This window comes from Chlorocebus sabaeus, chromosome 16 (genome assembly GCF_047675955.1).
Source record: "Chlorocebus sabaeus isolate Y175 chromosome 16, mChlSab1.0.hap1, whole genome shotgun sequence".
Lineage (NCBI taxonomy): Eukaryota > Metazoa > Chordata > Mammalia > Primates > Cercopithecidae > Chlorocebus > Chlorocebus sabaeus.
Genome location: NC_132919.1, coordinates 50,875,347 through 50,902,996, shown reverse-complemented (window position 1 = coordinate 50,902,996; position 27,650 = coordinate 50,875,347). Strand labels below are relative to the sequence as shown.

Below are 27,650 nucleotides of genomic sequence, written 5' to 3'. Positions count from 1 at the left end.
GAGGGCGGCCCTGGGCCTAAGGGGCCTGCCTCAGGCTTGCCCGTGGGGCCTCTGACTCTGCAGGCTGCATGGCCTTCTGGAAATGTCCCTCAAGCATCAAAAGAGATATAAAATGTTCACACATTCATGACGGGAAAGGGGCTTCTTCCTATATTGGGGAAAATCTTCAGTTTGATGCCTGGCTTTAAGGTCTTTGCAAGTAAGTTTCCCAATATCTCAGCCGATACAATATAACTGGTCCCGACATGAATTCATGAGGAACTAAACCGGTGGCACCAGCTCTCTGCTCCCCATGTGACATAGGCAGCAGCGGGGCCTCGGGCCAGAAAGTGCACCCAGGCTGCTCCACTCCCAAACCAGAGTGTCCCAAATGCATGACAGGAGCCTATGATACCTTCAGAGGAAAACCTCCTGTTCTGATGCCCAGAGCTGCTGGGAGACGGAGGTGACTTCTTGGTGGATATGGCGCCCCCTGCAGGAAGCAGAAGGCAAGGCTGTAGGCCTGAGTCTCTCCTGGCCAAAGTCTTCCTCCCATACCATGGACTGGGACCTCTGGGATGGGGTACACTTCTTCCAGCCCCCTGGGAAGCTGGGGGCTCATGGCCATGGGCACAGCCAAGGGAGGAGTCTCCAGTTCTCCCATGGGCTTCTGGTAGTGAAACGTGGTAGGAGCTACCTCCGCTCCCTCATCATGAGTCACTCCAGAGACATGGGTTCAGGAGAGGCACAGGCTACCACAGAGTTCTCCATTTTAACTCACACAGCTTCTCCAGGAGCTGCCCATGTTGGACCCAGAGGGCCTGGAACAGCTCGAGGAAGGGAGGAAACTCAAGCTGTCCCCTTACCCCACCACACACACTCAAACACACACACGCACAACTGCTTCTTGACCTCTCCAGCTTGCGCAGAGAAAACCCAAGGACGCAAACACTTCCTACTAGCATCTTCCACATCCTCAAAGTCTCCCTAACAGATTCGAGGAGCTGTCTCCCATGCACCTTTCTCACTGGCTACTGACCCACCTGCAGGCTTGGGGTGGCTGGGCAGCTCTCCTTTCCCAGGGTCCTTTGCAGCTTTTTTGCTAGGGGCTGGATTAGACTTCTTCAGACCTAAGATATCAGCATCCATGCCGTCTAGGTCCTAGAAAACCAGGGAGGGAGGGCAGACGATGATGTCTGATAAGGGGGTGAGGACTTCACCCGAGACAGATGGGCTGTTGGCACCCCAGGGGCAGAATTGTGAGAAAACAAAGGAAAATGCAAAAACTGTTGAGAAAAACAGTGAGTGAAGAAAGAAAATGGAACTAAAGGTAAGCAGGGTGGAGTGGAGTGGAGTGGAGTGGAGTCCAGCTCATGGTTCTGGGATGAGAGACTCAAAGTTAGCATCAAAAACTGAGTCAGAGGACTTGTGGGTTATGCCCAGGGATCCTAGGTGGCTGGTCTGGGAAAAAAGCTTTCCTTTGTTTTCTTTTTTTAGACAGGATTTTGGCCGGGCACGGTGGCTCATGCCTGTAATCCCAGCACTTTGGGCTGAGGCAGGTGGATCACCAGGTCAAGAAATCCAGACCATCCTGGCCAACATGGTGAAACCCTGTCTCTACTAAAAATACAAAATTTAGTTGGGCGTGGTGGTGCACGCCTGTAGTCCCAGCTACTTGGGAGGCTGAGGTAGGAGAATCGCTTGAACCTGAGAGCTGGAGGTTGCAGTGAGCTGACATCGCGCGACTACACTCCTGCCTAGGCAAGAGAGCAAAACTCCGTCTCAAAAAAATAAAAATTAATTAAAAATAAAATAAAATAAAGACAGAGTCTCACTCTGTCACCCAGGCTGGAGTGAAGTGGTGCGATCATAGCTCATTGCAGCCTCTAACTCCTGAGCTCAAGTGATCCACTTGCATTGGCCTCCCGAAGTGCTGGCATTACAGGAGTAAGCCACCATGCCAGGCTTTTTTTTTTTTTTTTTGAGGCAGAGTTTCACTCTTGTTGCCCAGGCTGGAGTACAATGGCACGATCTCGGCTCACCGCAACCTCCGCCTCCCAGGTTCAAGCAATTCTCCTGCCTCAGCCTCCCTAGTAGCTGGGATTATAGGCATGTGCCACCAGGCCCAGCTAATTTTGTATTTTTAGTAGAGATGGGGTTTCTCCATATTGGTCAGGCTGGTCTCAAACTCCCGACCTCAGGTGATCCACCCGCCTCGGCCTCCCAAAGTGCTGGGATTACAGGCGTGAGCCACTGCGCCCGGCCTTTTTTTTTTTTTTTTTTGAAGACAGAGTCTCACTTTGTCACCCAGGCTGAAGTACAGTGGTGTGATCATAGCTCATTGCAGTCTCCAACTCCTAGGCTCAAGCGAGCCTACTGCTTTGGCCTCCCAAAGTTCTGGGATTACAGGTGTGACTGACTGTGCCTGGCCTTTGAGGAGAAAGATTTCAAGATGAGGTTAAAGAAGTTGAATCTGGGCCGGGTGTGGTGCCTCATGCCTGAAATTACACTATTTTGGGAGGCCCAGGTAAGAGAATTGCTTAAGGTCAGGAGTGTAAGGTTGCAATGAGATCACACCACTGCACTCCAGTCTGGGTGATAGAATGAGACAGTGTCTCTAAAAAAAAAATACCAAAAAAACAAAAAAACAAGAGCCCCAGAGGGCTGTAACCAAAAGCGTGGCCTTGTCCTAGGGACTATGGCAAAATGGGTTAACTAAAAGGGACACAAAACCCCAAGGGTCAGACAGGAGGGTGCTGCTGGCTGGAAGGAGAGGGAGAACAAAGTGTCCTAGGCCAAGCTAGAGATTACGTCCTTACAAATTATTCAGAATCTGTGCCTTAAAAATCCATTGCAAAGATTGGCGCTGGGCTTGATCTGACAAGAAGACAGCAGTATTGAAGGGGGCTTGGCAGGGGATGTGGAGAGAAATATGGAGAAAAATTAAGAACAAGCATTACAGGAGACAGTTTCCTGCTCTGTCCTCTAGGTGGAAGTGAGGGGACCCAGCTAGGTGGGCCTCCGAGTAGGGCTGGCCCCATTTCCCCAGAGGCCTGTGGCACCCTCCATTCTCTATATACCAGCAACACTGGTTGATCCCCAGAAAGGCGAGAAGGCCAACGGCTCACAGACGAGTTCCATGCTTGCACGAGGAAGGGCTCAGAAACACAGGTTGTAAAGGGAGAAATCAGAGGGAGAATGAAGCCTTGGTACAAAATGTCATGACCCCACCCCACCCACGCCCAGTTCTAAGAATCCAGCAAGCTGTTTCCTTACCTTCATGGCCTGGAGCAGAGCCTGTGGGTCTGCCTCTGAGATACCTGAAACCTAAGTCCACAAGGAGGGTGAGGACACAGACTAGGAGGCACATTAGTCAAGGCCCCATAAAATTCAGGGTCCTGGCCCCTTGCTTTTATTAGGGCAGACGGTGCGGCAGGAGCTTACACAGCCAACGGAGCTTACACAGAAGGGTGGCTTTGTTCCCCTTGCTTGGGCTTGGCAGTTGTTTGAAGCCAAACCTGCCTGGTCGTAGAGACTCAGAAAGCACTGCCATTCCTGCCCCTTCCAACCGTAGAGAACCCTTCCATCCAGCACCGGAATTCTGCTACTTCCCACCCATGCCAGTGGATAGCTATGGAGCTTATTAGGGGAAAGGAGCAACATCTAAGACTCTAGCTGTTTCAGGGAGCTCTCCTTTCCACTCATCTTACTACAGGAAAGAGGATTCTGCTTTGAGTCACTCGGCAGCCCTTAGGCATTATTTTGCTTTAAAAACAAAGTGATGGCTGGGCGCAGTGGCTCATGCCTGTAATCCCAGCACTTTGGGAGGCCGAGGTGGTTAGATCACTTGAGGTCAGGAGTTTGAGACCAGCCTGGTCAACATGGTGAAACCCTGTCTCTACTAAAAATACAAAATTACCTACTAAAAATACAAAAATTATTTTCTTTGGCTGGGCACAGTGGCTCAGACTGTAATCACAGTACTCTGAGAGGCTGATACAGGTGGATCAAGAGGTCAGGAATTTGAGACCAGCTTGACCAACATGGTGAAACCCCACCTCTACTAAAAATACAAAAATTAGCCAGGCGTGGTGGTGGGTACCTGTAATCCCAGCTACTCAGGAGGCTGAAACAGGAGAATTGCTTGAACCAGGAGGTGGAGATTGCAGTGAGCCAAGATCGCACCACTGTATTCCAGCCTGGGCAACAGAGGGAGACTCCGTCTCAAAATAAAAAAAAAAAAAAATGACAAAAAAAATTAGCCAGTCATGGTGGCAGGCGCCTATAATCCCAGCTACTTGGGAGGCTGAGGCAGGAGAATTGCTTGACCTCGGGAGGTGGAGGTTGCAGTGAGCCAAGATCGCGCCATTGCACTCTAGCCTGAGCAACAGAGCAAGACTCCATCTCAAAAAAAAAAAAAAAAGAAAGAACAAAGTGACTTTGCAGGGACTTCTAAACCCTTCTGTGGGCAGCCCCTTGGCAACAACACCCATCTCATTGTTTCTGGGATAAGCAGAGAGGTGGAGGAGTAGGAAATGGCCAGGCTTACCTCAGCATCAGCTTCTTCCAGGCCTGCGATGGTGCTGAAGACATCATCACCCAGGAGGGACCTGCAAAGGGGAGGCGTCAGCCCCTACATGCATCCAAGGGCACTGGATGACTCTAAAAAGGGGAAGAGTGGCTTAGAAAGCCCAAGGAATCTCAGATAGATTTCTCTGGAGAACAGAGGTGCTAAAAAGAATGTCACAAGCCTGCTGATGCAGTGATTTCCAACTTTGTTAGCAGTAGAACTGCTTTAAAAACAAATTGTTAAAAACAATAGGCTGGGTGCAGGGGCTGACGCCTGTAATCCCAGCACTTTGGGAGGCCGAGGTGGGCGGATCACCTGAGGTCAGTTTGAGACCAGCCTGACCAATATGGTGAAACCTCATCTCTATGAAAAATATAAAAATTAGCTGGGTGTGGTGGTGGGCACCTGTAGTCCCAGTTACTTGGGAGGCTGAGACAGGAGAATTGCTTGAACTGGGGTGGCGGAGGTTGCAGTGAGCTGAGATTGTGCCTCTGCACTCCAGCCTGGGCGACAGAGACTCTCTTAAAAAAAAAAAAAAAAAAAAAAAAATGGCGATCAAGTGTGAAGTAGAAAGTCGGGGGTGGAGGGGCAAAGAGCATTTAGACTGAAGTAGGTCCATGGATACCCAGGCCGACCCTGCCCTTACTTTGTTCTAGCCTTTGAAGAAGGGAACATCTGAGATACACCTGTAGTGTCTCTGGTATGTGAAGCTAGTTTAACAGGCTTCTCAGGTAGTGTCACTGGAAAAAAAGAAAAGAGAAAATGTGTCATTCAGCTAAAGGGACCTGGAATCAAGATGCAAAGGCTGGCAAGCTCCCTTCCCAAGCTGTCTCTGTATTAGGAGGAAGAAATCTGGCCCCATAGGCAGGTCCCAATGTCACCCCTTGGAAAACCTGAATGGGAGAGAGGGTAGTAATTTCCAAGGAGGAAGTCAACCCTAAGTGCCGAATACCAAATGAAGAGCCCAACCCAACCCAACCCAACCCAATGCAACTGAACCCAACCCAACCCAACCCAACCCAACCCAACCCAACCGAACCCAACCCAACCCAACCCAACCCAACCCAACTGCACCCCAAGGAAATGTATAAGGAACAATTGCTTTTCCACAGCCCAAAACTGTAGGCTGGAATACATTAGCCAGGCGTGGTGGTGGGTGTCTGTAATCCCAGCTACTCAGGAGGCTGAGGCAGGAGAATCGCTTGAATCGGGAGGCGGAGATTGCAGTGAGCAGAGATTGCGCCACTGCACTCCAGCCTGGGTGACAGGAGCTTTGTGGGTTCTCTGGGACCAGGCGGGGGAAACCTGTCTCTCTGTCCCTGGTGAGCTTTACATGACCATGAAACCATGTTCCTTAACAGACCAACACGAACACAAATAATATGGATTAGCATCCAGAATCTACCAGGAACTCTTATAACTCAACGATAAAAAGACAAGTTACCCAATTAAAAAGGGGCAAAGAGCCGGGCGCGGTGGCTCACGCCTGTAATCCCAGCACTTTGGGAGGCCGAGGCGGGCGGATCACAAGGTCAGGAGATCGAGACCATGGTGAAACCCCGTCTCTACTAAAAATACAAAAAATTAGCCGGGCGCAGTGGCGGGCGCCTGTAGTCCCAGCTACTCGGGAGGCTGAGGCAGGAGAATGGCGTGAACCCGGGAGGCGGAGCTTGCAGTGAGCTGAGATTGCGCCACTGCACTCCAGCCTGGGCGACAGAGCGAGACTCCGTCTCAAAAAAAAAAAAAAAAAAAAAAAAAAAGGGGCAAAGAATCTGAACAGACATTTCTCCAAAGATATACACATGGCCAATAAACACATGAAAAGATGCTGAACCTCATTAGTCATTAGGGAAACGCACATCAAAACTATCATGAGATACCCACTTTACACCCTCTAGGATGGCAACAATCAAAAAGAAGGAAAATAAGTATTAGCAAGGACGTAGAGGAACTACGTTGCTTTACATTGCTGGTGGGATGTAAAATGGCACAGCTGCTGTGGAAAAGCAGTCTCCTCAAAAAGTTAAACATACAGTTGCCATATGGTCCAGGAATTCCAAATGAACTGAAGACACATGTCCGCCCAAAAACTAGTACACAAACATTCATAACTGCATTATTCATAACAGCCAAAATGCGGAAATATCTCAGATATCCGTCAACTGATGAAGGGATAAACAAAATGTGATTTATCCACACAATGGAACATTATCTAGCCATAAAAAAGTTATAAAGTACTGATTCATGCTACAGTGTGGATAAAACTTGGATAAAACTCGGAAAACATTATGCTACATCAGAGAAGCTATGTGTGCTGGGCACGGTGGCTCACACTTGTAATGCCAACACTTTGGGAGGCTGAGGCAGGTGACTGAGGCCAGGAGTTCGAGATCAGCCTGGCCAACATGGTGAAAACCCATCTCTACTAAAAATACAAAAATTAGCTGGTTGTGGTTGTGTGTGCCTGTAGTCCCAGCTACTCGGGAAGCTGAGGCACGAGAATCGCTTGAACTCAGGAGGCAGAGGCAGAGCCGAGATCACGCCACTGCACTCCAGCCAGGGTGACACAGTGAGACTCTGTTACAAAAAAAAAAAAAAAAAAAAAAAAAAAAAAAAAAAAAAAGCTAGATGTAAAGGTAAGATGCTGGCCGGGCGTGGTGGCTCAACACCTGTAATCCCAGCACTTTGGGAGGCCGAGACTGGCGGATCACCTGAGGTTGGGAGTTCGAGACCAGCCTGACCAACATGATGAAACTCCCGTTTCTACTAAAAATACAAAATTAGCCGGGCATGATGGTGACCGCCTGTAATCCCAGCTACTCAGGAGGCTGAGGCAGAATTGCTTGAACCTGAGAGGTGGAGGTTGTGGGGAGCCGAGATCGTGCCATTGCACTCCAGCCTGGGCAACAAGAGCAAAACTCTGTCTCAAAAAAAAAAAAAAAGTAAGATGCTGTGTGATTCCATTCAAGTGTCCACAATAGGCAAATCCACAGAGACAGAGAGTAAATAATAAGTGGTTGCCTAAGGTTGGAGGGAGGAGAGAATGAAATTGACTACTAATGGGCATAGGGCTTCTTTACGGGGTGATAGAGAATGTTCTGGAATTAGGTAGTGGTGATGGTTGTACAACTTTGTGAATATTCTAAAACCACTGAGTTGTATACTTTACAGGCGCGGACTTTATGCTATATAAATTACATCTCAATTTTTTTTTTTTTTGAGACAGAGTCTCGCTCTGTTGCACGGGCTGGAGTGCAGTGGTGCAATCTTGGCTCACTGCAACCTCCGCCTCCTGGGTTCAAGTGATTCTCCTGACTCAGCCTCCCAAGTAGCTGGGATTACAGGCGCCCGCCACTATGCCCAACTAATTTTTTTGTATTTTTAGTAGAGACAGGGTTTCACCATGTTGTTCGGGCTGGTCTTGAACTCCTGACCTCATGATTGGCCCTCCTCGGCCTCCCAGAGTGCTGGTATTACAGACGTGTATATCTCAATTTTTTAAAAAGGCCGGGTGTAGTGGCTCATGCCTGTAATCCTAGCACTTTGGTTCAGGAGGCGGGAGGATCCATTTGAGTCCAGAAGTGTGGGACCAGCCTGGGCAACAGAGTAACGAAAAAAAAGCAACAGCAGCAGCCCAAATTAGGGGATTCTGGGCAAGGCGCACTTACTATCATCCCCTAGAAGGTCACCAAGTAAATCATCAATGGAGCCTGGAACAGAAAAGGAACTGTCATGACTTCAGGAGGAAAGAAGAGTGACCCTTAATAAACCTCAAGGCTTGAGACTCGCCAGAAGGCATCAGAGCTTTCAGATGTTGAGACTTAGGCTTAGCTCTCCTTTCACTGGCCACGAGATGTTTTATGTCTCTGGCAACAAGTCACAAAGCCTTGCTGAAATACCCCGAGGCAGACATTTAAAATAACTATCTCAGGCCGGGTACAGTGGCTCACACCTGCAATGCCAGCACTTTGGGAGGCCGAGGCAGGTGGATCTCCTGAAGTTAGGAGTTTGAGACCAGCCTGACCAACATGGCGAAACTCCGTCTCTACTAAAAATACAAAAAAATGCTGGGCGCAGTGGCACATGCCTGTAATCCCAGCACTTTGGGAGGCTGAGGCAGGTGGATCATGAGGTCAGGAGATCAAGACCATCCTGGCTAACGCGGTGAAACCCTGTCTCTCCTAAAAATACAAAAAATTAGCCAGGCGTGGTGGCGGGCACCTGTAGTCCCAGGTACTTGGGAGGCTGAGGCAGGAGAATCACTTGAACCTGGGTTGCCGAGGTTGTAGTGAGCCGAGATCGCACCACTGCACTCCAGCCTGGGCAACAGAGCAAGAAGCCACCTCAGGAAAGAAAAAAAAAAAAAAAACTCCAAAAAATTAGCTGGGCATGGTGGCACATGTCTGTAATCCCAGCTACTAGGGAGGCTAAGGCAAGAGAATTGCTTGAACCTGGGAGGCAGAGGTTGCAGTGAACCGAGATCGCGTCACTGCATTCCAGCCTGGGTGACAGAGCAAGATGCCATCTCAAAAACAAACAAGATTAGTCAGGCATGGTGGCGCATGCCTGTAATCCCAGTTACTGGGGAGGCTGAGGCAGGAGAATCGCTTGAACCTGGGAGGCAGAGGTTGCAGTGATCTGAGATCGTGCCATTGCACTCTAGCCCGGGCAACAGAACGAGACTCTAATTGAAAAAAAAAAGAAAAAACTATCTCAAAGAATGATGGTGCAGATTTTCAGGAGAACCTATATTCTACCTGTCTACCAAGACACACTGGCCAAAGATCAGTCTTCCAGATCTTGAACACAGCCCATTGCGGCTCTTTGGGAAGAGTACTCAAGATTTCTAGGCACATGAAAGCTACTTTCAGACAAGTAGGTTCCTTGTACCCTTCCATCTAAGATCCCCCAGAACTGGTCTGGACGTCCTCATCAATGGCCACTTTCTGATGGAGGCATGTGGGGGAACCTAAGTATGAATACCAAATTTGTTTCCCTCCCCAGTTTTCCCACCCTGAATCCCAACCACATATTTCTGGATACAGAGCCCAAGGAGAAGGATTTTTTCCACAACCCCATATCTTATTTATGTCTGAACTTCTCTGAGGACCAGTGAGGCAGCATAAGGAAGACCAAGGCTGCCTATGGAAAAATGGGAAGAATAGTAAGACTCTCATCAAAAACACTTTTTTTTTTTCTGAGACGGAGTCTCGCTCTGTTGCCCAGGCCAGAGTGCAGTGGTGCGATCTTGGCTCACTGCAAGCTCCGCCTCCCGGGTTCACACCATTCTCCTGTCTCAGCCTCCCAAGCAGCTGGGACTACAGGTGCCTGCCACCATGCCCAGCTAATTTTTTGTATTTTTAGTAGAGACGGGGTTTCACCGTGTTAGCCAGGATGGTCTCGATCTACTGACCTCATGATCCACCCGCCTCAGCCTCCCAAAGTGCTGGGATTACAGGCATAAGCCACCATGCCTGGCCCAAAAACATTTAAATAAACACACATTTCATTGTTCTAGGACCAAAGGGGAAAAAGATATATATATTTGGCTTAAGGGTAATGTTCCATCTCTCCACTCACCTTTCCATCCCTTCTTGGTTTTTGGCGCCTAAAATGGGAAAAACAAATCACATCAAGAATACCAAACAGTGAACACAGGTGGAAACTGGCAATGCAGAATGAATTGCATTGCCTTTTGCCAAGTCACCAGAGGCAGGAGCACCAATGGCATTTAGAGATGTTAAGTCCTTTATGCGTTCCTGTATTTTCTGAGAACTGACTCATTGGAGCGTGGACACAGCCCCACTAACCAGTGATGGGTACCAATGGGTGGGCAGAAGTCATTCCTATCCCAGACACGACATGCAAACCCTCCCAGTTGAGATGTCTGTCACCGGAAATGTCTTCTGTTCCGTGCCCCTGATTCAATACCAGTGACAGACACTTAAAAACGCTTCCAGCCGGACACTCAGAGGCTCAGAAGAAACCTTGGTCATCGAAAGTTTGGTATCAATGCCACCTCCTGTCACTCTTCTCCAGGGTCTCCATCCTGGTCCTTGCTGCCCAGCCCCCAGAGTGTTGCATGCAGTCAAGATCTTTGGGGGTGCAGGATGGGAGGCATGTTTGCTTTCCATGCATCTTACTCTGAACTCTGCCTACCATCTCACGGCTCTTGGGGGCGCTTGCAGCTCCTTCACAGCACTGGCCAGCTCATCTGGATTCTGCCTACATCAGGCTCATACTCCCTAATGAAGAAAATTAAAGTGGTTGCTTAAAAATGATGTAGCTTTGGCTGGGCGCCATGGCTCACACCTGTAATCCCAACGCTTTCAGAGGCCGAGGTGGGTAGATCACCTGAGGTCAGGAGTTCAAGACCAGCCTGGCCAACATGGTGAAACCCTGTCTCTACTAAAAACACAAAAATTAGCTGGGCGTGGTAGTGCACATCTGTAATCCCAGCTACTCAGGAGGCTGAGGCACTAGACTCGTTTGAACTTGGGATGTGGAGGCTGCAGTGAGCTGAGACTGTGCCAACCTAGGAGACAGAGTGAGACTCTGTCTCAAAAAAAAAAAAAAAAAAAAAGAGAGAGAGAAAGAGAGACAGGGCGCAGTGGCTCACACCTGTAATCCCAGAACTCTTTGGGAGGCTGAGGCAGGTGGATCACCTGAGGTCAGGAGTTTGTGACCAGCTTGGCCAACATGGTAAAACCCCATCTCTACCAAAAAATACAAAAAATTAGCTGGGTGTGGTGGTGGGCACCCAGCTACTTGGCAGGCTGAGGCAGAAGAATCACTTGAACCCGCTAGATGGAAGTTGCAGTGAGCTGAGATCATGCTATGCATTCTAGCCTAGGCAACAGAGCAAGACTCCATCTCAAAAAAAAAAAAAAAAGATGGTTTAACAGAGCATGAATCCAAGGTTTATCAAAGCTTCTCTCACTTTGCCCATTCAAGAGGTAAAACCCATTTCCATAAATTAAAAATTCCTTATAGGGGATGCACTTCAGAAGAGGAGCAAAGTACTCTCAGGCTGGGCGCGGTGGCTTACACCTGTTATCCCAGCACTTTGGGAAGCTGAGGTGGGCAGATCACTTGAGGTCAGGAGTTCAAGACCAGCCTGACCAACATGGTGAAATGTTGTCTCTACTAAAAATACAAAAATTAGCTGGGCGTGGTGGCACATGCCTGTAATCTCAGCTACTCAGGAGGCTGAGGCAGGAGACTCGCTTGAACCCAGAAGGAGAAGGTTGCAGTGAGCCAAGATCGCCCCACTGCACTCCAGCCTGGGCAACATGTGAGACTCTGTCTCAAAAAAAAAAAAAAAAAAAAAAAAAAGTGCTCTGGATAACTTAACGGGCTTTCTAAAGCTTTGAGATTACTTGAAAAAAGGGCAGTGGCCATGATCCCTTACCCTGAAAGCTGATGTGGCAAGTGGCAAGTACTCATTTCAGAAAGGAGGTAGGTACCTGGCACTAAGTCTGAAACCCTTTCCCAGGCAGCACCCATGACTACTTTCTAGGCAGCATGTAGCACAAAAGCAGGTGTGAGCTCTGGTTACTCTTTGATATTCTTTTTCTTTGTAAAATCTTTCTTTAGAGACGGGGTCTCACTGTGTTACCCAGGTTGCTATTGAACTCTGGGGCTCAAACAATCCTCCTGCGCTGGTCTTCCAAAGTGCTGGGATTACAGGTATGAGCCACCACATCCAGCAATACGATTTTCACAGACGGTGGAAATATTTCCCTTTACATAGGCAGTAAATCTGACCCATTGAGAACAGTTTTCTTCGGAATTAGCTCTCTCCCTCCCTCTCCTCCACTTTACCAAAACCCACCTACAGGATGTCCTGGAAGAAAGGAGTCAGAGGGGTCCTCTCTCTGTCCCAGGTGTTGGCCTGTCCTGTTATTGGAATGCAAGGGTTATCTGGGCTTACCTACAGAGTCCACCTTGAATAATTGAATACATGTGTTTTCTTTTTTTTTAGATGGAGTCTTGCTTCTGTTGCCTAGGCTGTAGTGCAGTGGTGCAATCTTGGCTCACCGCAACCTCAGCCTCCCGGGTTCAAGCGAATCTCCTGCCTCAGCCTCCCGAGTAGCTGAGAATACAGGCGTGCACCACCATGCCCAGTTAATTTTTGTATTTTTAGTAGAGACGGGGTTTCACTGTTGGCCAGGCTGGTCTTGAACTCCTGACCTCGTGATCTGCCTGCCTCAGCCTCCCAAAGTGCTAGGATTACAGGTGTGAGCCACCGCGCCTGGCCTTCTTTCTTTCTTTCTTTTTTCCAGACACGGTCTCACTCTGTTGCCCAGGCTGGAGTGCAGTGGCGCGATCACAGCTCTCACAGATCACTGCAGCCTCGACCTCCTTGGGCTCAGGCGATCCTCCAATCTCAGCCTCCCTAGAAGCTGGGACCACAGGCACACGCCACCATGTCCGGCAAATTTTAAAACTTTTTTGTGGAGACGGGTCTCCCTACGTTGCCCAGGGTCGTCCCAAACACCTGGCCTCGAGTGATCCTCCCGCCTTGGCCTCCCGAAGTGTTGGGATTACAGGCATGAGTCACCGTGCCCGGCTTTGTGTTTCTTTTTCTCTGCAATGGCGACATCACGACCTACAAGTCCAAATGTGTCCCATAACACATCATGGAACTTCTGGCATCTCCTATCGATCCTGTACGGGATTCAAACTATGGGAATTTTCTAGGCGTGGTATGCCAAGGCCATTCCTACATCTATTCAGCCGACTCCATGCCAGGCGTTTTACAGATCCCGAGACCACCCCTAAACAAGACCCCTAACCGGAGTAGCCCCTCCGTCCCGAGACTCCGCGCCCCTCAATGCGTCACCCTTCTGAGCGCCCGGCCTATATGGCCCCCGAGAGCAGCCTGTAATGCTCCCAGCCCCTGAAGCTTCCCGTTACGCGCCGTGTCCCCGGAGGTGCGGCCGCTGGGACCAGCATCGGCCCCGGCTCCGTTCAGGTCGCCCAGCCCGGCCAGGCCTCCCGCTTCCAGCCGCTGCTGCCACCCTCAGCCTTCCGGCCTCCCGCGGAAAGGCGGGCGCGAGGCATCCTGGGAGTCGTAGTCGGCGGTCTGCTCACCTGCCCGCACAGAGGAGACGGGGACGACGTGAGGAACTACAGCTCCCAGGGAGCCGCGCGCGGCCGTTGGCGGGGCCGGGCCTCTGCCGGCGGTGGGCACGTTGCTAGGAGCTGCCCCAACGCCTCTCCAGGAAGAGGGCGCCAGGCTCAAAGGCCCTCTTGGGAACTGCCGAGACGCTTAAAAGTTCCTCCTGCCCACTTCTGAGGGCTGACACGTGGCCGGCGCGGAGGCATGAGAAATGTGTTGATATTGGGAGGTTGACGGGTGAATCCACAAATTCACTCGTGTTTATTCCACACCCCAAAGCTTGAGGGAAGTGACTGACCTTCCTAATGATCCAATCAAAGCTGTATAGCCAGAATGAAACCCAATACTGTCACCCCACAAAAAGATACGTCACATTTTTTCTAGTATGTGCTAATTATGAATTTTATTAAGGTTTATTCAATTTCACAGAGGAAAGAACGGTTTGTAGTTTGGCTTACCCGCAGTGCTGGCAGGTCACAGCTGTCCAACCATGATTCATTCACATGCTCTGGCCCTGTGCCCCTCGTCCTCCCACCTCTGCCCCCACAGGACACCATCAAGCCAGGGCTGGGTAACAGCATATGCTAAATACATCTTATCAGGTATGAACCAAACTCAAGCCACAACAGCAAAGGCGGAAAAAGGTAGCAAAGTAATTATGTGCTCCCAAGGCATACAGTCATTTAGTTGAATCCATAACAGTTGGAAATAAAAAGGCATTTATGAAGTGTAGTCCGCAGTCTGAATGTGGAAGGTGGAAGATCACACATTTACTAATCTAAGAAACACTCAAAACATATTTTGGTCTAAAAAATCCCCAATTTTCCATGATCTTCCCAAGACAACCAATGACCCACTTAAACTTAAGGCAGAAACACCCTTGAATCTAGGAACGTGCACATATGCAACAGCTAACATCTGGTAACTCTAACAATGTTCCTTATATGTTTCTGTGTTTACTATCATGGACCATAGGAATCAGGTACTGGAAAATTTAGTAAGTGTGCACAGTTAAAAGCAAAACACTGGCTGGGCGCAGTGGCTCACGCCTGTAATTCCAGCACTTTGGGAGGCTGAGGTGGGTGGATCACGAGGTCAGGAGTTCAAGACGAGCCTGGCCAACTTGGTGAAACCCCGTCTCTGCTAAAAATACAAAAAAATTAGACGGGCATGGCAGCAGGCGCCTGTAATCACAGCTACTCAGAAGGCTGAGGCGGAGAACTGCTTGAACCCAGGAGGCGGAGGTTGCAGTGAGCCAAGATTGCGCCACTGCACTCTGGCCTGGGTGAAAGAGCAAGACAGCGTCTCAAAAACAAAAAAACAAAACAAGAAAAACCCAAAAAAACCACCATCAGTATTTTAAAATAAAAAGTCATTTTAGTCCATTACAGTGTGACTTGTTCTAATCCTCCAATAACGTAGTAAATAAACAGCAGAAATGACTTTCCTGCATTGTTTCATGAAAAATGATCAAAACCTTTATCTAAGTCAGAACATCAACAAGACTCTTGGTCTCAGGTCATCAATTTCCTGGCACTCCTCCTCTAGCTGTAGTAGCAGCTACTGCTTGAAGACAACCTGTGTATCCCAGGCATACCCTCTACATGTATACAAAGATGTGCGGGTGTTACAGACCACCTACACCTAATTCACTTCCTAGTAAGATGGATGGAGTAACTCGGAAAATAGAGGAGGGATTTTGAGCCGCTAATAATTCTAAAGAATTATTGATTCACAGGATCTCCAAGATTATGCATTTGAAGAGTTTTATTTCTCCACCCAAAGCCCTGCAGTGAAGAAAATCCAAGAATTAAGATGTAACATGTTGGCTGGGCGAGGTGGCGTGGTGGCTTACGCCTGTAATCTCAGCACTTTGGGAGGTGGCGGGGGGTGTGTGCAGATCACCTGGCCAACATAGTGAAACCCCATCTCTGCTCAAAATACAAAAATTAGCCAAGCGTGATGGTAGGTGCCTGTAATCCCAGCTACTCAGGAGGCTGAGGTGGGAGAATCGCTTGACCCCGGGAGGTGAAGATTGCAGTAAGCCGAGATTGCACCATTGCATTCCTGCCTGGGCAACAGAGCAAGACTCCGTCTCAAAAAAAAAAAAAAAAAAAAAAAGTAACACTTTGGCCCAGCACAGCAGCTCACTCCTGTAATCCCAACCCTTTGGGAGGCCTGAGGTGGGAAGATCACCTGAGGCTACGAGTTCACGACCGGCCCAAGGCAACATAGCCATATCCTATCTCCAAAAAAAAAAAAAAAAAAAAAATTAGCCAGGTGTGGTGGTGTACACCAGTAATCCCAGCTTCTCAGAAGAGTCCAAGGCAGGAGGATCACTTGAGTCCAAGAGTTGGTGGCCAAAGTGTGCTACAATCACACCACTGCATTCCAGCCTGGGTGAGAGTGAGACCCTTGTGGGGTGGAAAAAAAAGATCTAACATGCTAACTTTAGGAACTATAAAATGAAGTCGCCATTGCAGAGGTATATATGATCTGAAATTACAAGTGGTGACTTCTCAGAAAGCAGATGAACATAGTGAATGTTGTAATGTTCTGAAGATAAGCTGATACTTAGTAGTGATATGTTCTAAAGACAAGAACATGAGGGCCCGAAAGGCTATGTCACCAACTCTGCTTTGAGGTCACTAATTTTTAAATACAGAGCATAAAGTAGAACTCCAAACACTTGGGCAAGAAGAATCCATTACAAATAGCCAACACATTTCTATTAAACCTCACATTTTCAACTTTGTATTTGGTTGAGAGTACTTTTTTAAGAAAGGCTTAAATTAGTATTATCTGACACACACACAAAAATCTCATTAATTCTCACTCTGGGCCAGGTGCTGTGGCTCACACCTGTAATCTCACACTTTGGGAGGCTGAGGCAAGATAATAACTTGAGCCCAGGAATCTGAGACCAGCCTGGGCAACATGGCAAAACCTTGTCTCTACAAAAAAAGTAGAACAAATTAGCCGGGCATGGGGGCACGTGCCTGTGGTCCCAGCTACTCAGGAGACTGAGGAGGGAGGACCATTTGAACCCGGGAGGCAGAGGTCACAGTGAGCCAACATCCCACCATTGTACTCCAGACTGGGTGACAGAGTGATACCCTGTCTCAAAAACATAAAAATAAAAAATAAAATTCTTACTCAGTAATTTTGGAGAAAACAAGGTTAAAATGTATCTTTGTACTTGTGAAAATGGCTCACAAAATTTTGAATCCAACAGACCCAAACCTGTCAGTGGCAGTCTAGTGTGGTAGAGAGAACAAACTGGACTTGCCACTTCCTTTAAGGTACAGCCAACAAATGTGTACCAAGTACTTCCAAGGACTCCTAAGGTGACTGGAGCCACTCACAACTATTGCTGCAACTGCAGTAATTACAGCTGATTTATAGTTATCCACTCAGGCAGGTATCATTCCTTCCTTTTTTATTCTTAGTGTTCCCTAAATCTAATAAACCTATATTCTAAATTTCTTCATAATTTAAACCTAAGTTTGTGTGGCATATTTTTTCTCTCTTAATAGTACAAATCAGCGAGGTTTACTGTATCTTTACTCTTGATTATATTGAATAAAGTTCAAGACAGAATATTTCAATATTAATAAAAATAGCATCAAACATCAGATTTAGATTTTATTTCATTATTTTTTGAGACGGAGTCTCGCTCAGCCACCCAGGCTGGAGTGCAGTGGCGTCATCTTGGCTTACTGCAACCTCCACCACCCCGCTCCCGGTTCAAGTGATTCTCCTGCCTCAGCCTCCTGAGTAGCTGGGATTACAGGCACGCACCACCACCATGCCCAGCTAATTTTTGTATTTTTTTTTTTTAGTAGAGATGGGATTTCACCATGTTGGCCAGGATGATCTCAAACTCCTGACCTCAGGTGATCCACGAGTCTCGGCCTCCCAAAGTGCTTGGATTACAGGTGTGAGCCACCGCACCTGGCCCCAGATTTAGATTTTAAATAAAACTTGAGGTACTAGGTCAAAGGGGGACCTGCAGGTCGATGATCTCCTCAAACCTGCAAAGACATCCCATCTATGCAAATGGATTAGGGGGATGTCATTCCAAACACCCTCAGATCCTGCCCAGATAATCATCTGTGAACAAGGTATTTCAACACTAATTTTGAAACAATTCTACATCTAGCAGGTCAGTTTATCATTTTCCAGAATCTGAACTACTGTCAAGATAGACTCAAGTGAGATTAACTCAGGGTTAATCTTCAATCTTAACACAATTATCAATTAGTTCTCCCAATGGAAAGATTTAGACTTTTGTCAATATGTAGCATTTCTGCTGTAACCTAAAAGTGTCATATTACCAGTTCCCCAGGATAGATAGATATTATGTCAGGTCCCAAGACAGGAATTATGTTTCCATGGAATTAAACCATATTCTCAGGACTGATTCTAGAACAGCTGGTTTCATGAGGCATACGGCGCAGATTTTAAAAAGCAAAAAAAAAAAAACAAAACAAAAAAAACAACAAAGTGACTTACATTGACTTTAAGAAAAAATTAATTGAGATGTATTTAATCTTTAAATATAGAATGATTATGTAAATTAGATTTCAGCTGAAAGGACAATTAGCAATTCAGATAAAGCTCCTAGAAATATACTGAAAACAAAGCCATACATATAGTAAGAAATAGAACCTACAGAACTTCCATTTTTCTAACCATAGTTTTTTGTTTTTGTTTTCTCCCAGTTGTTAAAAAAAGAAAAAAAAAAAAACCCCTCACCGTTTCAATGATTATATTTTCTGAACCAAAAATCAGAACACATGGTTTGTGTCAAAGGGTTTTTCTGTGCTACATCTGGGAGTGAGGTGACCTAAGCGACATTTTTTTAATGCCAAATATGGTAACCTCCAAGCTTTTAATGGCTTATGCCAAGATGACAGAATATTTGAAATCTGATTGTCCCAGAAAATCCAGTTAATATGGTCACCAAAGTTACAGCTGAGAGCTCTCCCTACAGTTCCTACTACTGTGACAACTTAGCGATCTTTCAAATGGAAAATTCCTAATTACACGAGACAATGGTCCTACAGCAGGCCCTTGCGAAATAAGTTCTCTTGTTGGAAAAATGCTAGCATGAATAGTTTGATAAACGCAATCCATTAGCAAAGGAGAGCAAGCAGGCAGAGACTGTGCCAAGCAGAAACTCATTTGCATCAAGTTTTCCAATAGTTTCCTTCCCCCAGTCCCTTTTCTTCAATCCTGCTTTTAAGCCAGGTCCCAGGGTAAGTCTGGTAGAACACCGAGCAGGAAAGCTTGGAAGGGTTCTACACCACTTCAAAAATACCTTTGCTTAAAAACACTTATATAGCCAGTGATTAGCAATTAAAATGTGAAAATAATCAACTACTTAGTAGTTAAATTCTGCTAATTATCAAAAGTCATAGTCTACTGGGATCAGCAGCATTACAAAAGGAAGTCATATTGCATTTCTTAAGCTTTTTCTGAATGGTTTAACAGGTCTCTTTCAGTGTTAATTGCACTTAAAACATCTGCTTTTTTTTTTCATTTAATCTCTGAAATCTGTTCATTTTTTTCCCTCCATTTATAAAAAGGGGTCAATTTATCATTTGCTCTATAGCTATTTGAATTCAAAAAAGATTCCACACAGATTCGAGTTGCACACAGGTGCTTTCTGGAGCAGATTAAACTTGTCCTTGTGACACTTCAGAGCTTAGACTGCAGTGATTTCAGGTGCTTGTAAGATTCGTGGACCTGTGGGAAAGGGAAAGAGAAGAACTACTAATAAAGAGTTTGTAATGTTAAATAGTATACTTTTTTTTTTTTTTGGAGACTGAGTCCTACTCTGTTGCCCAGGCTGGAGTGCAGTGGCACATCCTGGCTCAGTACAGCCTCTGCCTCCTAGGCTCCAGGGATCTTCCCATCTCAGCCTCCTGAGTTGCTAGAACTACAGGTGTGTGCCATGACACCTGGCTGCTATTTCCAATTTTTGTAGAGATGGGGGTTTACCATGTTGGCCAGGTTGGTCTAGAACTCCTCAACCCAAGTCATCCACCCACCTCAGCCTCCCAAAGTGCTAAGATTACAGGCGTACCACTGTGCCCAGCCTGTGGTTATTACTACAGAGTCCTTATCTTTCAGAGATATGCATTGAATTATTTATGGATAAAATTATCTGATGTCTTAGTTTATATATTTATTTATTTTTTTGAGATGGAGTCTTACTCTGTCTCCCAGGCTGGAGTGCAGTGGCACGATCTCGGCTCACTGCAAGCTCTGCCTCCCGGGTTCACGCCATTCTCCTGCCTCAGCCTCCTGAGTAGCTGGGACTACAGGCACCCACCACCACGCCCGGCTAATTTTTTGTATTTTTAGTAGAGATGGGGTTTCACCGTGTTAGCCAGGATGCTCTCGATCTCCTGACCTTGTGATCCACCCGCCTTGGCCTCCCAAAGTGCTGGGATTACAGGCGTGAGCCACCACGCCTGGCCATTTTTTTTTTTTTTTTTTTGAAATGGAGCCTTGCTCTTGTTGCCCAGGCTGGAGTGCAATGGCACTGTCTCGGCTCACCACAACCTCCACCTCCCAGGTTCAAGCAATTCTCCTGCCTCAGCCTCCCGAGTAGCTGGGATTACAGGCATGCGCCACCACACCCGGCTAATTTTGTATTTTTAGTAGAAACAGGGTTTCTCCATGTTAGTCAGGCTGGTCTCAAACTCCTGACCTCAGGTGATCTGCCCACCTTGGCCTCCCAGAGTGCTGGAATTACAGGTGTGCGTCACTGAGTCTGGCCCTGATGTCTTAGATTTATTTCAAAATAGTCCCCAGGAGGATGGGGATGAAGGTTCAGATGAAACACAACTGGCCACGAGTTGACAGTCATTGCTGCTAGACAAAGGGTGTACCAAAGAGCACTATGGAATTCTCTTTTTGTATATTTTATTCTATTTGTGTGTGTGTGTGTGTATATATATACTTTTTTTTTTTTTTGTGACAGAGTTTTGCTCTTGTCGCCCAGGCTGGAGTGCAATGGCACAAACATGGCTCACTGCAACCTCCGCCTCCTGGGTTCTCCTGGCTTCAAGCGGAGGCAGGAGAATTCCCAAGTAGCTGGGACTCTAGGCGTGCACCACTACCGCCCGGCTGATTTTTTGTATTTTTAGTAGAGACGGAGTTTCATCATTTTAGCCAGGCTATTCTCGAACTGCTGACCTCAGGTGATCCGCCCACTTGGCCTCCCAAAGTGCTGGGATTACAGGTGTGAGCCAACGCACCCAGCCTATATATATTTTTAAATGTTCAATTCGTTATCAAAAATTGAAATTGATTAAGACCCTGGTTACTATGGGATCAACGCAGTTCCCTTCTGAACCTGTTGCTCAAATAAAGTAACTGTCAGAAGTGGCCACAGTACTTTCAGAGCTTTCACAGATAAATCCCTTTCCAAAGGCCTTTCCTGCTTCAATATTTAAGTGAAGACTTTTAAAAAGGTGCAAAGACACTGGATTTTTACCTCTGTTTTGTTTAGTGGGGAGTTCTTAGCCCACTCAAACAAGTTTTCATACACATTTCCATCATAGCGGCCAAGCACAGAGCCAAGTGTCACATCCTGAAAATCAAATGCATCAACCAAAGCAACAGCATCTGAGCGAATAAGAGTGAGTAACTCCTTTATACGCGGGTTTACTTGCATAATCTGAGACTCTGTCATGATGTTCCCCTAAAAGAGACCAAAATAAGTAAATAAAACATATATATGTATACAGATAGACATAATTATATACATATACAGCTATGAAGCAGACAGTAAATTTTCTTTTTGAGACTGAGTTTCACTCTTGTTGCCCAGGCTGGAGTGCAATGGCGTGATCTTGGCTCACCGCAATCTCTGCCTCCTGGGTTCAAGCGATTCTCCTCCCTCAGCCTCCAGAATAGCTGGGATTACAAGCATGCAATAGCATGCCAGGCTAATTTTGTATTTTTAGTAGAGACAGGGTTTCTCTATGTTTGTCAGGCTGGTCTTGAACTCCCGACCTCAGGTGATCCACCTGCCTTGGCCTCCCAAAGTGCTGGCATTACAGGTGTGAGCCACTGTGCCCAGCTATTTTTCTTTTTTGAGACAGAGTCTTGCTCTGTCGCCCAGGCTGGAGTGCAGTGGTGCTCATTGCACCACTGCAATCTTGGCTCATTGCAACCTCTGCCTCCAGGGTTGCCCGCGCCCGGCCAACAATTACTTTTCTTAACAACAAAAAAGACTTGTACTTAGAATATACTGACCTGAAGGAAATCCCCTGCGTTCTGACTGATTCCATACAGAGAATACAGCAGACATAAATTCCTTAAGACAGCTTCAATGGCTTTATCTTGAATTTTGAGGAGTTTTTCTGAAAAGAGCTTAACTACCACATAGTGGCAATGTGCCTAAGATTAAACAGAAAACACCTAAGTTTGAGAACCTCACAAAAAGATTCAATACACAGTGACTAGGGTTTCTGCACCAGAAAATGTGGGACGCTAGGGGGCAGGGAAGGGGAAAAAGAGAGAACTACCACTGACCTCACTTGCTCGAACAAGGTCAACAGAAGTTAGGTTCCATGCTACCTCCTTGCTTTTTCTGTGAATCACTTCTTTTTGAAGGTTTTTTGCAGCAATTTCTACTAATCTGTTAAGACACAGATTGGAGGTCTGAGGAAATGATCAACAGTACTCATGCCTTCTTGTCATCTATCAGGGCCCCAGCCCCTCTGCTGCGTATTCTAGCTCTTGAGGGAAAGCTCACCTGGCTGCACGGAGTTTATATGCTTCGGTTAGGCTTTCGGGGCTATTGATATCCACCATGGTTGGCCAGACTGCTACCTGCTGTGGCTGGATGCGTTGACTGGGCAGGTCATTCAAATAGGACACCATGCCACACACCAGCTTTCCTGAGTGCACCTGGTCATAACTTTTCATCAGGAACCTAAAAATCACCAGTAAACATGCTTTTAGTAACTACTTTTTCTTTTTTTTTTTTTTTGAGATGGAGTTTTGCTCTTGTTGCCTAGGCTGGATGAAGTGCAATGGCCAGATCTCAGCTCACTGCAACCTCCTCCTCTCAGGTTCAAATGAATGATTCTCCTGTCTCAGCCTTCCAAGTAGCTGGGACTACAGGCACCTGCCACCATGCCTGGCTAATTTTTAATATTTTTTTTTTCTAGTAGAGACAGGGTTTTACCATGTTGGCCAGGCTAGTCTCTAACTCCTGACCTCAAGTGATCCACCCAGCTTGGCCTCCCAAAGTGCTGGGATTACAGGAGTGAGCCACCACACCTGGCCTTTTTTTTTTTCCGATGGAGTTTTCACTCTTGTTGCCAGGATGGCGTGCAATGGCACAATCTTGGCTCACTGCAACCTCCGCCTCCCAGGTTCAAGTGATTCTTCTGCCTCAGCCTCCCAAGTAGCCGGGATTATAGGCATGTGCCACCATGCCTGTCTAATTTTTTTTGTATTTTTTAGTAGAGACAGGGTTTGACCATGTTGGTCAGGCTGGTCTTGACTCCTTACCTCGTGATCCGCCCGCCTCGGCCTCCCAAAGTGCTGGGATTAGTCATGAGCCACTGTGCCCAGCCCAGTAACTCTACCCTTGATACAACTTCAAGCTATGTAACAGGTGCGTCATACTCTCTAGCCTCACCACGAAATAAAAACAGTGAGTCAGAATGGAAGGTAAAAGTATACCTTTCAGGAACAAATATATATATATGGTGACGAAAAACCATGGGAACAAGAACCTAGGAAAAGGACTAGAACATTCTTATACACAGATGGGAGGAATTGCGGATTTGACTCTCACCTAGCCGTCTGGAGCATCATGACAGTGTTTTCTCCCTCAAAGGTACAGCTTGGGGTGAAATTGACATAAATATTTGGAAGACCACTGCAATGAGAATAGCCATGCCCACCACAAGCCATCCGACATGCTTCGATGCCAGTGTTTGCAGTCCAGGAGGTGAAAGCCTTAAGTCCAGCAGTGAGGGCATGAAGCTAAGAGGACAAGCACAAATCTGTCAGGACATTTGTAGTGCTGAGAGCCTGAGAACCAATGAGAAAACACACCCCTCCTCTAAAATCCCAGCCACTGTCAAAACACAGCTGCCACACATGCAAACTGAAGAAGCACAGCTGTCCGACTGGCCAGAAGAATGGAGAACACTACCCACACCCATCTGAGCTGCTCTACTTGGCTAAAAATTCACCACTTACGTTTCCTTGATTGACAAATAATCAACATGGTACAATATTTCTGATAACATGAAAAATATTTAACAACAAACCCCACAGTTCTTCATATCTGATCTACTTTCAACCACATTTCTCAGAATTATGTATTTCTCAGAATACATAATTCTTTTCAGGAAATCCCAACATCTAGTTGTCTCTGGACATTGTCCAACAGGCAACCATGAAACAGAAGGGTGCCCACGAGTGAATGAGACCAAACTCGTACCTCAGGCAGTTCACTCAGGTCCCCTTGACCAATGCCTTCATTAATCCGGTGATAGGTCTCCTTCATGTATGCGCCCACAAACTGGAAGGCATAGGCAGTGGCCAGGAGTGGAAAGAGTTTATACTGCTGGGTTTGAAAATCCAAAATCTGCGGTTCTGGTTCACTACATGACGCAGAAAAAAAATAAAATAGTAAGTAAATGTTTATACAGAACTTTCTATATGCCGGGTTCTAATCTAAGCACTTGATATTTTAACTTATTTAGTCCTTATAAGGGCACTGTGAGATAGTTACTATTACTATCCCCATTTTACAAATGGGAAACCGAGAGGTCAAGAATCTGCCTAAGGTCATACAGTTCATATGTGTCAGGTCTTAGATTGAAATTGGGGCTCTTTTTTTTTTTTTTTTTTGCGATGGAGTCTCCCTCTGTCACCTAGCCTTGAGTGCAGTGGTGCGATCTTGGCTCACTGCAAGCTCCACCTCCCAGGTTCAAGCGATTCTCCTGCGTCAGCCTCCCACAGTGTTGGGATTACAGGCATGAGCCATGGTGCCTAGGCTATTTGGCTCCCTAAGACCATGCTCTAATTACCTTCTACTGTGTAGGTTGACAGAATTTTCTAGCTGCAAAGTCCATATCTGTCCTAGTCTTTCCAGTATGACTAAGAAAACCGTAGCTCATAGCAACATATAAAACCAACGCTAGACAACCCAGTAAGAAGGCAATGCTGAAGTGCTCTGCTCACCAGATGGCTGAATACACTGTATTTGACCACAATTTTGGAGAAGACCCAATGGAGGGTGTTAAATATTTTGAAGTGTAAGAATTAGCAAGCGTCTGATTGTATCAACTCCTTTATTTCTTTTTAAAAATGTAATTATTATTATTATTTTTTGAGATGAAGTCTCCCTTTACCACCCAGGATGGAGTACAGTGTTGTGATTTTGGCTCACTACAACCTCCACTTCCTGGGTTCAAGTGATTCTCTGCCTCAGTCTCCGAGTAGCTGGAATTACAGGCACCTGCCACTATACCTGGCTAAGTTTTGTATTTTTAGTAGACGTGGGGTTTCACTATGTTGGCCAGGCTGATCTCGAACTCCTGACTTCAAGTGATCCACCCGCTTTGGCCTCCCAAAGTGCTGGGATTACAGGCGTGAGCCACTGCACCTGGCTTTAAAATTTAATTAATTTTTAATTTTGTTGAAAATAGACCAGCCTGACCAACATGGTGAAATCCTGTCTCTACTAAAAATACAAAAATTAGCCGGGCATGGTGGTGTGCGACTGTAATCCCAGCTACTTTGGAGGCTGAGGCAGGAGAATCACTTGAACCCAGGGGGCGGAGACTGCAGCAAGCTGAGATGGCGCCACTGCACTCCGGCTTGGGCAACAGAGTTAGAATCCATCTCAAAAAAAAAAAAAAAAAAAAAAAAAAGACGAAAAGGAGAGGGAAGGGGAGGGGAGGCCGAATCACGAGGTAAGGAGTTCAAGACCAGCCTGACCAACATGGTCAAACCCTGTCTCTACTAAAAAATACAAAAAAAATTAGACAGGCATGGTGGCACATGCCTATAATCCCAGCAACTTGGGAGGCTGAGGCAGAAGAATCACTTGAACCTGGGAGGCGGAGGTTGCAGTGAGCCAAGATTGTGCCATTGCACTCCATCCTGGGCAACAAGAGTGAAAACTCCATCGGAAAAAAAAAAAAAAAGGCCAGGTGTGGTGGCTCACTCCTGTAATCCCAGCACTTTGGGAGGCCGAGGCGGGCAGATTACCAGGTAAGGAGTTTAAGACCAGCCTGGCCAATATGGTAAAACCCTGTCTCTACTAAAAAAAAAAAAAAATATTAAAAATTAGCCAGGCATGGTGGCAGGTGCCTGTAGTCCCAGCTACTTGGGAGGCTGAAGCAGAAGAATCATTCATTTGAACCTGAGAAGAGGAGGTTGCAGTGAGCTGAGATCTGGCCATTGCACTTCATCCAGCCTAGGCAACAAGAACGAAACTCCATCTCAAAAAAGAAAAAACAAAACAAAACAAAACAAAAGTAGTTACTAGAAGCAGGTTTACTGGTGATTTTTAGGTTCCTGATGAAAAGTTATGACCAGGTTCACTCAGGAAAGCTGGTGTGTGGCATGGTGTCCTATTTGAATGACCTGCCCAGTCAACGCATCCAGCCACAGCAGGTAGCAGTCTGGCCGACCATGGTGGATATCAATAGCCCCGAAAGCCTAACCGAAGCATATAAACTCCGTGCAGCCAGGTGAGCTTTCCCTCAAGAGCTAGAATACGCAGCAGAGTATTCTAGGGCTGGGGCCCTGATAGATGACAAGAAGGCATGAGTACTGTTGATCATTTCCTCAGACCTCCAATCTGTATCTTAACAGATTAGTTAAGGAGACAGGGTTTCACCATGTTGGTCAGACTGGTCTTGAACTCCTTACCTGGTGATCCGCCCGCCTCGGCCTCCCAGAGTGCTGAGATTACAGTCATGACCCACTGTGCCCAGCCTCTCCTCTCCTCTCCTCTTAACAGATTAGTTAAGGAGAGGGGAGGGAAAGGGAAAGGGAAAGGAAAGAAAAGAGAGACAGGGTCTCGCTGTGTTGCTCAGGTTGGCCTCAAACTCCTAAGCTCAAGTAATCTTGCCTCGGCCTCCCAAAGTGCTGGGATTACAGGTGTGAGCTACCACACCTGGCCAATTTCTTTATTCCTTAAGAGTAAAAAGAGTATCAGGGAGTATCAGTGAAAGGCAGTTGTAGGAATAAACTGTGGCCATGAATGCAAAAGGGAAACAAATTTAATGTCACTTTCACCATGCACAATTTATAGTTGCTAGTAGTAATCCGAACTTTCAAATTGCCTTTAATGTGTTGAACATTTCACTTACAAAGTTCAAGTAGTAGTATTACTACTTTTCTTAAAAGGTTAAAAATAAAAAGGTGAGTATTCTCTTTTTTTCTTTTTTGGCAGTCACTGATTATAGCAAGGGTGGTTATTTCTATCTTTCCTCTTAAGAAAAGGAAGCCTAGATACAAAATTACAGGCCCCATTATCACCCTAGCCAATTTTGCAGTGCCAATGCATCTTCTGTATTGACATTTGGGAATTCTGGGATCTGAATGGGGTAAAAACTAGGCTTTCGGTACTGAGCCCATCTAGGACCCTACCCTTACCCTGGCTTGATTTCAGACTGGTGCCTCACAGCGCTGTATCGGATGGCAATGGTGCACGCCTTAGACAGAGCCCGAGCAGCTTCTCCCACAAGGAAGGACCTGACAAACACCATGGTCCCGTAAGTCAGCTTGTTACTCAGTGGTTTCACGTACGTGCCATCAGGCTTCACCTGGAAGAAGAACGTGGGACTGATGCTTCCTTTTTTTAAGTCCAAGAGGCAGTTCAGTGGTTCTCAAAGTATAGTCCCTGGAATAGCAGCATCAGCATCACCTGGCAACTTGCATGAACTACGACATCTTAGTCCCCACCCTGACCAACTG

At 46.7% G+C, this 27,650-nt stretch overlaps 2 protein-coding genes across 10 annotated transcripts in view; both read right to left on the bottom strand.

Annotated features, from left to right (window-relative positions):
- The window catches only part of FBF1 (Fas binding factor 1), a 31,147-nt gene extending 17,569 nt beyond the window's left edge, over positions 1-13,578 (bottom strand). For 2 of the 7 annotated variants that reach the window (XM_008011716.3, XM_008011714.3), the window contains exons 1-9: positions 12,384-12,997; positions 10,709-10,794; positions 10,130-10,157; positions 8,218-8,259; positions 5,196-5,289; positions 4,529-4,589; positions 3,256-3,306; positions 1,023-1,140; positions 395-472 (exon numbers count right to left, since the gene is read on the bottom strand). In XM_008011716.3, coding sequence (XP_008009907.2) covers positions 395-472; positions 1,023-1,140; positions 3,256-3,306; positions 4,529-4,589; positions 5,196-5,289; positions 8,218-8,259; positions 10,130-10,157; positions 10,709-10,711 — 475 coding nt within the window. In that variant the 5' untranslated portion in view covers positions 10,712-10,794; positions 12,384-12,997. Of the gene's footprint in view, positions 1-394; positions 473-1,022; positions 1,141-3,255; positions 3,307-4,528; positions 4,590-5,195; positions 5,290-8,217; positions 8,260-10,129; positions 10,158-10,708; positions 10,795-12,383; positions 13,161-13,394 lie in introns of those variants that run through there. The other 5 variants (XM_073005008.1, XM_073005009.1, XM_008011712.3 and 2 more) reach the window with 5 other exon arrangements.
- Positions 13,579-18,189: 4,611 nt separating this feature from the next.
- The window catches only part of ACOX1 (acyl-CoA oxidase 1), a 35,776-nt gene continuing 26,315 nt past the window's right edge, over positions 18,190-27,650 (bottom strand). For all 3 annotated transcript variants that reach the window (XM_073005011.1, XM_073005010.1, XM_073005012.1), the window contains exons 7-14: positions 27,330-27,499; positions 24,157-24,319; positions 23,503-23,693; positions 22,450-22,629; positions 22,227-22,332; positions 21,948-22,091; positions 21,184-21,390; positions 18,190-19,424 (exon numbers count right to left, since the gene is read on the bottom strand). In XM_073005011.1, coding sequence (XP_072861112.1) covers positions 19,377-19,424; positions 21,184-21,390; positions 21,948-22,091; positions 22,227-22,332; positions 22,450-22,629; positions 23,503-23,693; positions 24,157-24,319; positions 27,330-27,499 — 1,209 coding nt within the window. In that variant the 3' untranslated portion in view covers positions 18,190-19,376. The remainder of the gene's footprint in view (positions 19,425-21,183; positions 21,391-21,947; positions 22,092-22,226; positions 22,333-22,449; positions 22,630-23,502; positions 23,694-24,156; positions 24,320-27,329; positions 27,500-27,650) is intronic.